Source organism: Psilocybe cubensis, chromosome 3 (assembly GCF_017499595.1).
Source record: "Psilocybe cubensis strain MGC-MH-2018 chromosome 3, whole genome shotgun sequence".
NCBI classification, from domain to species: domain Eukaryota; kingdom Fungi; phylum Basidiomycota; class Agaricomycetes; order Agaricales; family Agrocybaceae; genus Psilocybe; species Psilocybe cubensis.
Window position 1 is genome coordinate 1,073,938 of NC_063001.1, and position 13,253 is coordinate 1,087,190.

The 13,253-nt window shown below is 48.7% G+C and overlaps 3 protein-coding genes across 3 annotated transcripts; 2 read left to right on the plus strand and 1 right to left on the minus strand.

The window, feature by feature from the left end:
- Positions 1-724: 724 nt before the first annotated feature.
- Positions 725-2,234, plus strand: JR316_0003126 (uncharacterized protein; the record flags this gene model as incomplete). The annotated part of the gene is made up of 7 exons (XM_047888907.1): positions 725-793; positions 851-1,003; positions 1,064-1,258; positions 1,332-1,433; positions 1,492-1,580; positions 1,646-1,804; positions 1,892-2,234. The coding sequence occupies 7 exons, from the start codon at positions 725-727 to the stop codon at positions 2,232-2,234; spliced, it is 1,110 nt and encodes a 369-aa protein (XP_047751281.1).
- Positions 2,235-3,871: 1,637 nt separating this feature from the next.
- Positions 3,872-7,572, minus strand: JR316_0003127 (CBL-interacting protein kinase 18; the record flags this gene model as incomplete). Its single annotated transcript, XM_047888908.1, has 5 exons — positions 3,872-4,902; positions 4,978-5,073; positions 5,139-5,274; positions 5,331-6,553; positions 6,615-7,572. The coding sequence occupies 5 exons, from the start codon at positions 7,570-7,572 to the stop codon at positions 3,872-3,874; spliced, it is 3,444 nt and encodes a 1,147-aa protein (XP_047751282.1).
- A 2,805-nt stretch (positions 7,573-10,377) lies between these two features.
- Positions 10,378-13,002, plus strand: JR316_0003128 (uncharacterized protein; the record flags this gene model as incomplete). Its single annotated transcript, XM_047888909.1, has 9 exons — positions 10,378-10,596; positions 10,679-10,873; positions 10,953-11,041; positions 11,108-11,214; positions 11,322-11,443; positions 11,527-11,615; positions 11,677-11,816; positions 11,885-12,636; positions 12,709-13,002. 9 exons carry the CDS (start codon positions 10,378-10,380, stop codon positions 13,000-13,002), a joined length of 2,007 nt encoding a protein of 668 aa, XP_047751283.1.
- Positions 13,003-13,253: the final 251 nt, after the last annotated feature.

Consider the following 13,253-nt stretch of genomic DNA (forward strand, 5'->3'; position numbering starts at 1 on the left):
CGTATTGGTATTTTTTAAGATACCTTCCGAGGCGATGTACACAAAAGACCGCCAGCTGACAGTGCGATCGACTCCCCATGGTCCAGCACGACTTTGATTGCTGGCCGTTTATATTTACTATCAATCGCCCCTCGAGGTGGGACTATGACTTGGTATGACTCACTTTCGGCGATGAGTTTCTCAGATACTCTCTGCTTGATTATCTACTCATGTAGTAGCTTTGTCTGTTCTTCTTCCTCCCAATCACTCGTTTCTCATCTATATCTTACTTCATCGCACTCTTATTCGCTAAAGCAAAGGAAATAAGCGCCCAGGAGCCCTACCGGCACATATTGTGCGGAGTCGACTCATAGCAATGAATCCATCAACACTCATTGAAATGTTTACCCGGAGATCAAAGGCACTGTTCCCTCATGCTGATTTCCGCAGGCAAGTGGGGGGCCATTTCGCTATATCAGGTTGTGTGGATTGATTCTACATGAGGGCACGTGGATGTGCGAACATTAATCTGTCTGTTGTGGACAATGTTAACAGCAAGCTGAAGGGCGACTGTCCTCATGTTGTTGGTGTAATGTAGCACTATAAAACATTCGCAGAGATGGCATTTCTCTTTATTTTCTCAGCTTTTTAGCACTCCTTTTTTGATATTTCAACTGTGTAAATGTGAGTTCCAACTCGTTTTTGGATCTTTGAGATTAACTGATGGTTTTCGATCGATGCAGACATGAATTTGAAGCAGGTCTTTCTTCGATATTTCTTGCCTACTATCACCGAAGTTTATCAAGCCCAACACGTATGAGTCATCCCCAGTTTTACCTCCAAATATACCGTTTCCCAACACTTGTTATAGGAACAATACAAGAAGGAATATGAACCCACCATCGGCGCTCTAGAGATCGAACTAGGGATCATCGAACGCTGCATTGTTGATCGTCGACGAATGAGGTCGGCGCTGGTTAATTCGATGCGATATTCGAAGTGCATCCCTGTTCCGTCGTCCTCAGTATGTTCGATATCCGCGAGCTGCTCCATTGGATTCAGGGCCTAACTGATCACTATCTAGGAGGCGTGGCCGAGCTCTGAAAGGCGCTGCGGGCAGGCGCCTTCCCGTTCACAATCCTGGGACTCAGTCTCCACCGTCTTCGGACCTGCAAACTACCCATCTGTATGTGGCAGCAGTCCCCGCCACTCGCTGGATGACAACGCAATCTTCGAGCTCCGGGAGAGGATCGAAGATGTACAAGCGCTTCAATCATACGTACGCTGCCTCCGCTTCAAATTCTCGCGCCTGCCCTTCACTTCAAACTGATGCACACTTTACATTCAATTAGGCAGAAGAACTCAAGAAGTCCATCAACGACTGTCGTTTCTTGGTAGACACCCAAGCCACGGCGGACCTCACTGGATACCGCGAGCTGCGGGACTGGGCAAAGGTGTGGCTAAATACTGGCATTGCAAAAGAATATTCTCTCACTGCCAAGACACGTCTAGACAATGCTCCAAGCCTACGAATATGCGACTACCGTGTTGATCAGTATATCTACAGTCGGCGCTAGTCTGGTGTACACGACGATCTTCAGGTGGGAGTCAATCCAGAGTATTATGACACGAACGTATATTCTGGAGACTGACTAAAGAGTTATAGTGCTTCAAGAGGCAATATCGGATATATGTGCCTAACATTCCCCCTCTTTATCTTCGCCTTTGTCGTATCTGTCATGGTACAGATATCACTCCGCTGGGCAGCAAGCCTCCCCAACCCCGTCGCCTTCGCCTCACAAACACTCTGGAAGTACATCATCAGGCAAGCCCACCTTCCCACCTCACTCCCTTCTGAGCTCACCTTGATATACAATGAATCAACGTTCAACGATCGTGTTCCTTTTTCTAGAATCTCGCTGGCGCTCGCCGCGCTCTCCGTCCTAAGCGCATTGGCCGTCTTGAACGTGACAATATTCTTCCTGGACCCAGGCTCAAGCTCAAGTAGCATCGACAACGACATCTCCCTCAATACCGTGGGCGGCGTGACCAAAGGGATCGTGTCCATCCCCGGCATTGCCGTCTTTGCAGTTTGTGTACTAGGGTTCCTCATCCTGTGCGGGGCGATTGGAGTGAGCGTGTTTGCCTGTAGAAGAAGTTGTTTGACGCGCCATGACCCGGTGAACCTGACAGCTGATGCAGTGAAACGGAGGAATGAGCTGTCCCTTGAGTCTTTTAAGTCTTGTAATATATGACCATTATGTTTTTATGTTGTCTTTTCTTGTTTGCGAATAAGTAATCTTGCTATACTAAGTACTTTGATGTTCCATCGTATACCTATGCCGTCTATGCCACCACTTTTGCAACTTAAAAAAGCAGCCATGCATACTCGATTCAAATGCAACCATTTCGAACAGACATGAAACAACTTCAACCCCGACGACGTATCCCAAGACAAATTCAACTCGACATACAATCAGAACAACACCAACATAACAAACCACACCTCCCACACTTCACCTCCCACATCATCATCGATCATCTTTTACACAAACCACGCCAAACCAAATTTGCAAACAAAGAGAACACACACATAAAAACAAGATACAACATCGACACAAATAAAACCTAAACCTAAAAACCAACACAACACAATAAGTAGGTGTGCTTTTTTGCTTTTTTTGCAACAGGCATATGATACACTACAATTATAAATGCCAAGTAAAGAGACACTCAGAAAAAAAAAAGAAGAATAAAAATAACGTAAAGTAAAACAACTGATAAAAGAGGGGAAAGGGGGAAGGGGCGTACATGAAGATTACAAGTTTTCCAATTACAGATGCGATTATGTGACAAGAAAGAAGGGGGGACAGATGAGAATGAGAGTGAATGTGAATGTGAAAGTGCGAGTGAGAGGAGGGAAACAGCCACAATAAATTAAAAAAGATTTAGAGGATTGGAAGGGGAATAAGAAAGACATCGATCGCAATGATAGGTTGGGTTGGATTCTAGCATGTGTGATGCTGTGATTGATGATGTTGAAAATTGTGAAAAAATGTCAAGGGAGCGGGAAATGAATGAAACTAACAGAAAATGTTTTTGCGTTGAAAGAAAAGATATAACAGTGTCCATATAACTGAGAAATTAAAAGGGATGCGAATGATGGAAATTGACAGTCAGGATAATGATGATTCCAAGAGAGTCGAAATGGGAAGAAAAAAGCATAGGGGAACTGAAGGAGCATCAACAAATGGGAGATCCAGAAAGGTGGGGGCAAAGGGAGGGGGAGGAATGAATGATAGCAAGCCACCAAGTTCGAACAAAACAAGCGCCCGTGCTCGACGCTCGTGCCATGTGCCATAAAAGAAGTCTTTACAAAGTAATGAAGAAGCATCGGATTAACCCGCGAACCCGCGAAACACGCGACGCGAAGGGTTCATAAAAATCCCTTCAGTCCTCGTGTGATCCGCATGGCCCAATTCTTCTTCTTTTGAAGTAAAGTTGGATAATGAGAGCGTCGACCTTGGTCCAGGGAATAGACGACGAGTACGAGTGTTGTTGCCAGGGAGATGCCAGACTCAAGATTGATCAATGGTATAGAGGCGACAGACAGTTCGAGGTGAAGGAAGGGAGAGACGAATGAAAGGGAGGGGGGAGGATCCAAAAAAATAGGGGTCCAAAAAATCCAGAACGCACAAGTAGCGGGAGAGGGGGGCGGAAGAGGCGGAACCAAAGCACGAGGATAATCTAAAAGCCTTTTTAAACCCTCTTAAGAGCAGGAATACCACCTCCCAAAAAACTTCGAGCTTGCTGAACCGCCTTGGAAGTTGGATATGGGAGAGAGAAGGACCGATCCAAGAAATGGGAGAACCCCACAAGGGATGTGTCACGGTCAAATGACTTCTTGGCGAGTGATGCTGTCAATTCCTTCGTGATCAAAAAGGCATCCCCCCTCTTCTTCATCTTCATCGTCTTCCTCCTGCTCCTCCTCCCGTTCATCCTCCAATCTCCCATCTTCCCCATCCATATCTTCCCCATTGATCCTCAACCCAAGATGCGACGAGGACGTATCGTACAACTCGAGATCCCTCCAAGACGAATCGTCCGGCCCATAAAAAGACCATGAATCGTCCGTCATGCCATCCACATCTAGCTGTTGCTGCTGCTGCTGACGAGCACGGCGGGATACCCAGTCCTCAATCTCCGCATTGTCCTCCTCCATCCTCATCATCCGCATCCGCATCTCCTTTTCCCGCCACCAAGCTTCGTCCTCACCGCCCTGCATCCAAGCATCGTCCCACAAATCGCCCACGCGCGCACGCTTCTTCGGGTCCCGGACCAAAAGCCGACTCACAATCCTCCTCGCGCCCCGGCTTTTACACAGTCGTGCGCCAACGAGCTCGTGTTCGAGATCACGTACATCGTCGTCGTCGTCTCCTTCGTCCGCCACGTCGTCGCCTCCAGGCCATTCCCACTCACCCTTGGCGATGCGCATTAGCCAATGCCTCCTATCTGCAGCTGTCGCCCTACGCCCCACACCGCCGTCCTTTCCCCTCTCACCCCCTATCTTCGACCCAGTAGCCATACTACCCCCAACCACCACCCCCTCTCCAAAAGGCAGCTGCCTACCCACAAGAGCATACAACACAACCCCACACGCCCACGCATCCGTCCGTCGCGCATCGTACACACCCCCACCGCTCCCACCTCCACCCGTGACAAGCTCCGGCGCAGCGTATGCCTCGCTCCCACACCGCGTCGACAACAGCTCCGCCTCGCCGTTCGCGTCGATCTCCACAAACCGCGATAGACCAAAGTCGGTGAGCTTGATGAACGGCGCGGGGGGCGCCGGCAGTGTCGACAGTGTGGGCCGCGGGGACGTGGGAGTTAGGGAGCTGAAGGCCGTTGTGGTGAGCAGGATGTCTGTTTTAGGAGTGATGCAAGGAAGGTCATGGGTCAGTGATACGGATACATTCCCATCAACAAACAACGACATACTTTCGAGTTTGATGTCCCGATGAACCAGGCCCACGCCGTGCATCCATCCAACTGCTTTACAGATCTCACACCATATCCTCCTCAACACCGACTCGCCTGTAAAACCCGTACAAGGTGAGTTTCGAAAACGTTGGGATCAGAACGAAAAGTCAACCACGCACCCAGCATTCCCCATGCAACATCGTTATTCACCAGACCAAGAAGATCGCCACCTGGAAGGTACGGAAGGACAAGGATATGGTGGCTCGCAGTTGAAAGATGGGCAAGGAGTGGGGTGATATTCGGGTGCGAGATATGCTGAGAGGTACGTACAATCAGTTCCGCGACGAAACACCCATCTACAAAACACTCACCTTCAGCACCTCAACCTCCCTGACGAATCCCACCCTAGTCCGTTCCTCTTCCTCCCTGAGCCTCTGCTTCGTGATGCCCGCTCCACCTCGACCCTGTCCGACATCTGCAGCGTTCGCCCTTCTCGGTGTCATCTTGACAGCTACCAAGCGCCCATTTCCCTTGCTGCTGCTAGCATGTCCCAAACTCGACTGCCTCGACAAACTAGCGCTCAACCCAACCTCACCTCCGTCATTCCCGGCGTCTGACACAGTCATACCACCATCACGACTACCCGACCCTGTTCCTCCCACTGCCGCTGCCACCGCCGACACATTAGTGACCGATGCAGAAGCGCTGTCCACGTCCCGGGGCTCCCCCATCTCTCCATGCCGTTCATCCAGGTACGCGCGGCCCAATCGGTACGCAGGCCTCGTCCCCCGTACGCGATCTCTAAACTTTTTCAGGCTCGAATCACGCGAAAGGGTCAGGTCTTGCTGGTGCGGGGGTGGTGCTAACCGCAAGCTCGCAGCGCGTGAAGGACCTTTGAACGACGACGCAGCCGATCGTACACTCGAGTTTCTCGAAAGCGCACCTCCGGCATCCTCATCGCTATTGTCGAATCCTGTAGTAGAGTTGGGAGAGACGGGGGAAGGCCGTGATGATAAAGGCGAAGTTGCAGAAGACGCTCCCGATCCGTGAGTTGCGGACCGCGAAAACGAAAGCATGTTCATCAGACCCTCTCGAATCCTGTTTCTATTCGGCACACTTCCAGTCGTACTCGAATTTGCGTTCAACTTCTCGCCTCCGTCATGGGCGACGCTATTGTCCATAGCCATTTCTTCATCCTTCTCTCTTTCCCTTTCCTGTTCCCTCTCCCTCTCCCTCTCGCGCGCCTTGTCTCTTCCACTTGCGCGCCGCCTCAAATCCCTCACACTCTTTTTTGATACAAGGGTGAGCGGCACCCGGCTCAAATCTTCCGCCAGCCAAACCGCCGAAAAGGCCCCGTGGCCCAACGAGCGAAGGAGTCGCAATTTCGGGACTTGCGTGTGATTGTCCGCATCTTTTGCCGGAGGTGGTAGTGGCACACTTGATAAGCTAGAGGAGTGGGGTGGGGTTTGGGTGGTAATGGAATCGGCTAGGGCCCCGGATGGCGTGTGAGAAAGGTCGTGACCATCGGAAGAAGGAGGAGGGGACGGAAGGGGCTTGAAGTCAGGGCTGCCCAGATGGCTGGATTTGAGGGCGGCTAAAAAAATGTGAGAATTAGCACAAAGTTGACAAACAAAATTCACGAAACAGGGACGCACCTGAAGACGTGGAATAATCATTCGTTGGCGTCGGCGTACCTCGATCTGGCGGCCGACTTGACAGACTGGGTGAGGGTGAAGCGATGGTGAACGTTAACGAGAGCGGCGAGATCGGAAGATGAGATGAGGGATGTTCAGGGCTAGGTAAAGAGATGATGCTTCCGGGACGGGGCTCTTCGTCCACGTTCTCGACGTCCTCGTAGTCTACTGGCTCTGGAGAAGGTGGTTTGGGAGTCTGACTAAGTTTTTGCTGTCTTGCCTGCCTCTCTAGAATTAGATCGCGCTCAAAGCGGAGTAATCCCGGCTGACGATCTGCTGGCCGCGGAGTGAGTTCGTCGTAGCTATCTCCCTCTTCCTGACGAGGCGTCGGGGGGAAATCGCCCTGCATGAGTGTATCGTCCCGCTGCGGAGTGCGTTCGTGAGATGGAGGCGGTGTAGGTAGTCGGGGTTCGTGAAATGAAGATGAAGAGAATGAAGAGCTAGAACCAGTGGATGGGGTCCTCACATGGCCATTAAATTTCGGTGTCTCATCAGTCACGCTATCCAAGTTGAGGATATTGAGACTGAAATCGGGGCTTCGTTCGGAGACAGAGGTGTAGCGCGAGGGAAATATACGAGAAAGGTGAGGCGTAGCACCGGTGTGCTTTGTGGAGATGGATGATGCGGGTGGAGAGGGAGGGCGAACCGGGGTACCGAAGAACTCTGCAGTGAGTGAACGCGGCTTGCTCTGCGCTGGAGTCGCTGGGGGGTGTGGGGTGGGCGAGGGCGGACGAGTTGAGAAAGGCCATGCGAAGAAAGCGTTTGTCTTTAGATTGGGCGGGGACGAGGAGGAGGCGGAGGTGGAAGAGGTAAGATCCGAAAAGGTCGAGGAAAGCGAGGAAGTACTGGAGCCTGAGGAGCGAGAGCGCAGTGAAGAGCCCCCAGTAGCAGCAGGACATTCCAAGTGAGAAGAGGCCATAGAGTTTGTTGGAGAGATATTATTGATCCATAGTCCGGATCCTATGTATGTTTGTTAGACTCCTTCATGTCACGCTCCGTAACACAACATACATGTCACAATACACGTGGTTTTCTCGTCTCGGCAAATGCTTGGAAGAATCAACACAAAAGTCTCTGAACGTTTGACTCACCGCGTACCCAGTCTTCTCCTTATCTGCTAGCTATCTCTTTGAGCATCGAGTCATCATCTACATCAGTGATTGGTATCTTCACTCCGCATGTGCATTGTCGCCGGGAAACGCCTTATCATATGTCTCTTCACAATAAATTTAACGATGCCGCACTCCCCGGAAACGCGCATATATTCGTCACTTTGAGACACTTTATCAGCGAAATAGCATAAAGAAACACAAAGTTAGTTCAAAACCTTACAAGCGCTTAAGAAAGCAGCAGTATCGGACTAAAGTCTCTCGGTAATGTGTTGACAACCCCTTCGTCTTGGTAACGTGCGCCACAATATCCCTGTTAGTTGATATCACCGAGATGCGCTATCAGAATACTTGCAAAAATCGCAGCGAAATTGTAGAGCGCAATACCTGTGTTGGGTAATTTTTGCATAATAGCATACCTCACAATCTGCGAACGTGATGGAAGCTCCGGTAGAGATTGATGACTACAAGGGACCGGGGGGGGGGGGCAAGTTCTCCGAGACAACGTCTCGGAATTTGGAGAATGAACAACTGCATAGTATACGGTGGTTATGGTATTGAAGAAAGGAGAATTGGTATGGAAAGTAAAAGGTATTCGTGTCGGAGACTCTCGGAATGAAAGCAAGGGTAATGTAATCCCGTGACGGCTCTCAGAAAGCTTGATCGAGGCGCGTAATGTTACACTCCTCCACTCCCTTTCAATAGCAGATGTTTTAAATTTTTAAAAATATGGGTTGCATAACTATTCTACTAACCGGTGCAATCTATCAAAGACGAACTTGTTATTTCAAGTGCATTTATGACACGATTTTCCGTTGAAAATGCGAAGTGTCTGTCTTCAGGTTTTGGTTAGTACAAAAATAGCAAATCTAGAACCTTAGTACGTACGTTAGTGTTGAGTTTCGTAACTAGGTACTTGGTTGTTAGTGTGTACACCCCAGTATGAACAGCATACTTTGGTGTGGTTGTGGTGTGGCTTTGGTTTAAGCTTGTGTATCTAATGGTTTTCTTATCAATAACACAGTACTAAGAGGTTTACATGAACATATTCCAAATTCAATTCTCTCCGACAACTGTGATCATTATTTTGCAGTTTGTCGTTTCTAAAGTCTCTCGGCACCTTCGGCTTCAAAATCAATCAATGTCATTGTGCCGGAAACAGCCACAACAAGATGTATCCTGCAGCATTATGCTTTGCCGTCGATAACCCGATATAAACTCAGAAAAACATTAGATTATCTGGAGTAATTACAGTCTTAATCATCTTTTACAATAGCTGTCTTATAGAAGCCATTGCCAGAGGGACCACCCTTCAACAATATTTACATGTACGGCATTGGTTTTGATGAAAACCACGACTTGACCACAACCCGACCACGACACAGGTTTAGATTTACCACGGTCTGTGCTAATTTTAACTAAATACCAGGTACCTGGATGTTCACACATTCAAAAAGTTAGTACTACAGTATAAGGAAAGGCCGGAATCTAGTCAGTACGATGCTACTTCTAAATGTTCGCATTTTCAACGGAAAATCGTGTCATATGCATCAGTAAATCCTGATTTTTGGTAATAGTGTACCTTGGTTAAGCAAATACCCCACAATTCTGTGATCTTCCCCGAACAGCATCATACCAAAATGTATTTATACGCATAAGCTGTCCATTAAGCTCCGATCTTCCTGCAAACTTTGAGTATAGCAGATAATGTCATACCGATAACCTCACCTATTTGCATCTCCATGCGCCAAAATTAGGGGCCGTCACGCACCGCATCGTACACGCGTGATACATTGACGCGACGCGATTCATTGTCAAATTTGATGGGCACCAGACAACCTTAATAGCCACCGAGGGCCGGGAGGCACCCACATTTACTAATTTAAGGTTGAACGTTGAACTTGAACTTGACAGGACCCGGGAAGCTCCCCTAAGGCCTTGTCCGGGGTTTGGCGGATTTGAGGCCGAAAAAAGGCAAAATCCCTGTCCGTTTTTCGCGGATTTATGGGCGCCGCAGGCCAACCATTGTCCGGGGCCTGCGGATTTGAGGCCGGGTCCACAGGTGGTCACCGGTCAGCGGCAGTCAGATTTTCTGAGATGATCCCAACATTGCCAAATCGAGGTATTATGACTGCGAGACGCTGTTTAAAGCAAAATATTGTTAAAAACGACGTGGAGAAATGTGCTGCCCCGCAGGGAGAAAATTTCTTAATTAGGAAGGACCCTGAGGAGGTCTGTCCGGTTTCGCGGATTTGAGGCCCCAAATCTCGCGGATTTGAGGGCCAAATTCGGGGTCGAGGCCGGACAAGGCCTTAGGGGAGCTTCCCGGGTCCTAACTTGACCGTGAACCTCTCACTCGAACCACATCGCTCTTCTCCCCTTGATCTTCGAAACTTGGGGAAGACTGTAATAGTAGACACTTTATTCGCATAAGCTCTACGTAGATTCTCTTGTAGTAAATCTTAGCAATTGACTCGCCGTGACAATGGCTCGAGGTACTACAAGTAGACGCGCTGCGTCCCGACGAAGGGCACCACAAAGAAACGCGACGCCCAGCGGATCCACAGCCTCGGTCACAACCAACCTCAGCAACACCAACTCCAACTCCAACTCCAATGTCGCCGCCTCCGAGAGCGAAGACGACGGGACCTTCTCTTCCCGAGTCCGAACCAGAGGATGACGACTCGGACGACGAGGATTATGTACCACAGCCAAGTGCGCGGGGTAACAGAAAGCGCGCTGATGCTCCAAAGTCAAAGGGAAAGAAGATAAAGAAAATTTTGCTTCTGAATCTGAGAAATCTCTCCAAGGTATCATTGAGCATTCTATATGAGGTACGTGCGCACCTCCATCCATTAATTCCACTCCATTTCCACACTTCCACTTACATGTCTCTTTCTCTCTGTTTTACTACAGATATTTTCCTACCTAAGCCCACTGGACCTTCTCAACATCGCACGTTCAAACAAAGCCAACAAAGCCTTTCTGTATTCGCCAGAACGCAAGTCGCTCTGGAAAGCCGCAAGGAGGAACTTTCCTGGGCTGCCAGACTGTCCTGCGGATATGACGGAGCCTCAATATGCATTTCTAGCATTTGGGGAGGAGTGCCATGTACGTGTGCCCTCTCCCTCCCCTGTTTATTTTTTAAAAAATTGTGATACCAATTCGAACCCTACCTACATATACATAGGTACCGGAATGCGATACAAGGCTACCAAAGAAATTGCATACCATCTGGTCGGGGCGCACACGCTTGTGCACAAGATGCGTGCGTGGGAGGTACGCGTGCGCAAAAACCAACTCCTCACTTCATTTTCTAAACATTTCTTTTCGGTGACTTTACAGGTTTGGGCCAGCATACATAAACGGGAAACCGCGAGGCTCCGATTCCGAGTTCTATAGCAAATTAAAGCCTCTGCTCGATTTGCTTCCTACTGTACGCATGCCCAACGGTAAGTTCTTCGTTCCTTTCACGATTTTTTTATCCCCTTGTTACTCTTTCTCGTCTCATTTTGTCTAACATGTTTGCATTTACCATTTCCATTTCATTCCTTTGTAGGTAATATCTACATCTGCGTCTCAACATCCAATGACTGGTTTTTTGAATTAAAATTTTTTCATCACACTAATAAGAAGGTATGGATCGAGACTATGGTTGCGAAATGGTCTGCGATCGCTGAGGTGAGATTCTGTTCGATTCCAACAATTGTCACGTACCTCTAAATACTGCATTTTTACTGACGCGTTGGTATTTCTACGTGCAGCATGCCAAAGCTTGCGAAGCCTGGGAGAAGCAGCGCTTAAATGCAGCCCACGACTCGAAGCTAAATCCTTTCAACGCCCGTGTCGATGCGTATGTGGCCAATTTGCTTTCTGATGTCATTCAAAGCGCTGATTTTTTTTTTGTTAACAAGGATTCTTGACCGTCTTGAAAACATGGGATGGGAGGCTGAAGTCCTGGATATCAGAAATACAGACGACCCAAACCGTAGACAGGCTTTCTGCGAGCTCCCTCTTATACGAAAGCTCTGCAAGAGGGATCTCACAGAGCAAAGTAAGTCAATCTAATCCTAAACGCCAATCATATTAGCGACGTTGACCCTGCTATGCTATACGTTGCAGTTTTTAAAAACAAATGGGCTGAGCTTGAAGAATACATGAAAATGTACAGTTCAGATATGCACATCCAGCGCCGGCAGTATATTCTCAGCTCCCGAATCCCACATTTGAACAAAATCGTTACAAACTACAGTGCAACAGTACCACCCACCGAAGTCGCCCCAATGGTAGGCGACTTCTTCACAAACAAAGACGTCTTCGACTTCCTGCTCAGCACACCCAACATCACGGGCCCAGCGGACTTCGCACCGCTCATCGCACGGCTCCCCACGCTCGCCCAGGAGGTCATAGCGCGCATGCACACAAAGCTGCTCAGCGTCATCGCTGAGACCGCAGGCAAATTCGCCGCGGCACCGCAGGATAAGGTGCTAGATCTCGCGACGACAACATTCGAATGCAATCAGTGCTACGAAGGCTGGGTTTACACAGCGATGCCGCTGCGCTACCCACGGGTGCTGACCCACAATCACACGACCCATGGCCACGTCTCGCCCTGGAGCCTGGAGCCTCGCCAGAAGGAGGAAGCCGACTTGGATTTGCTAAAAGATGTGATAGATGTCGTGCCGTGGAATTGGCATGAAGTTGTGACGTTTGATAAGGACGCTGCGAATGTGTTGGAGAGCGTAATTCAGATGTGTGGGTTGGATCCGAAGACGACAACGACAAAGGAGATGGACGAGTTGGATCCAATTATCGAGTGTCTGTCGTGCAATAATTTAACTAAAGGTAGGATGGTTATGAGGTGGCAGCTAATAGTATGTATTTTTTATGTTCAAGTTTGTTTGCTTCTGAAGATGTCGTTGAGCTGACCCGTTGTAATTCTATAGTCTTTCCATCACAGAGGTTGTCATCAGAAATTCAGCTTCGCATATCCTATGGAGATTCGAATTCTAGAAGGCGAAGATGCAGAGACGATCAGGGCCCGGCTGAACAAGGAAGAAGAACTCAGGCGTGCAGCGGCCGATTACGAAGGTTTGGCTTGCGCCCGATGCTTCAAGCCAGGCAATACTGTCACCCTCAGAAGGCCATCGGCAAAAGTGACCAAGTCCCCAAATGCCTTAGTAAGGCATTTGGGGACGCCCAAAGGCCCCAAGGCGCAAATGGCCTTTTATATCGACTAAGTAGAGACTCGCAATTTTGAAAGGCTACAAATCCTTCACTAGAATGAATGTTTTATCAAAATCTAAATTTAATGAAATCATTTCGGTAAAATTTGGGAGACCCAAAAACATTTGGACAACATTTGAGTTGCATTTGAGAGACCCAAAAAAGATTTGAGGTTCACACAATGCTACAGCTTGTTTATTCTTATTTATAGCAGCCATTTCCCAATAATCACACACTTTGGAAATACTAACACAATAAAATTTGA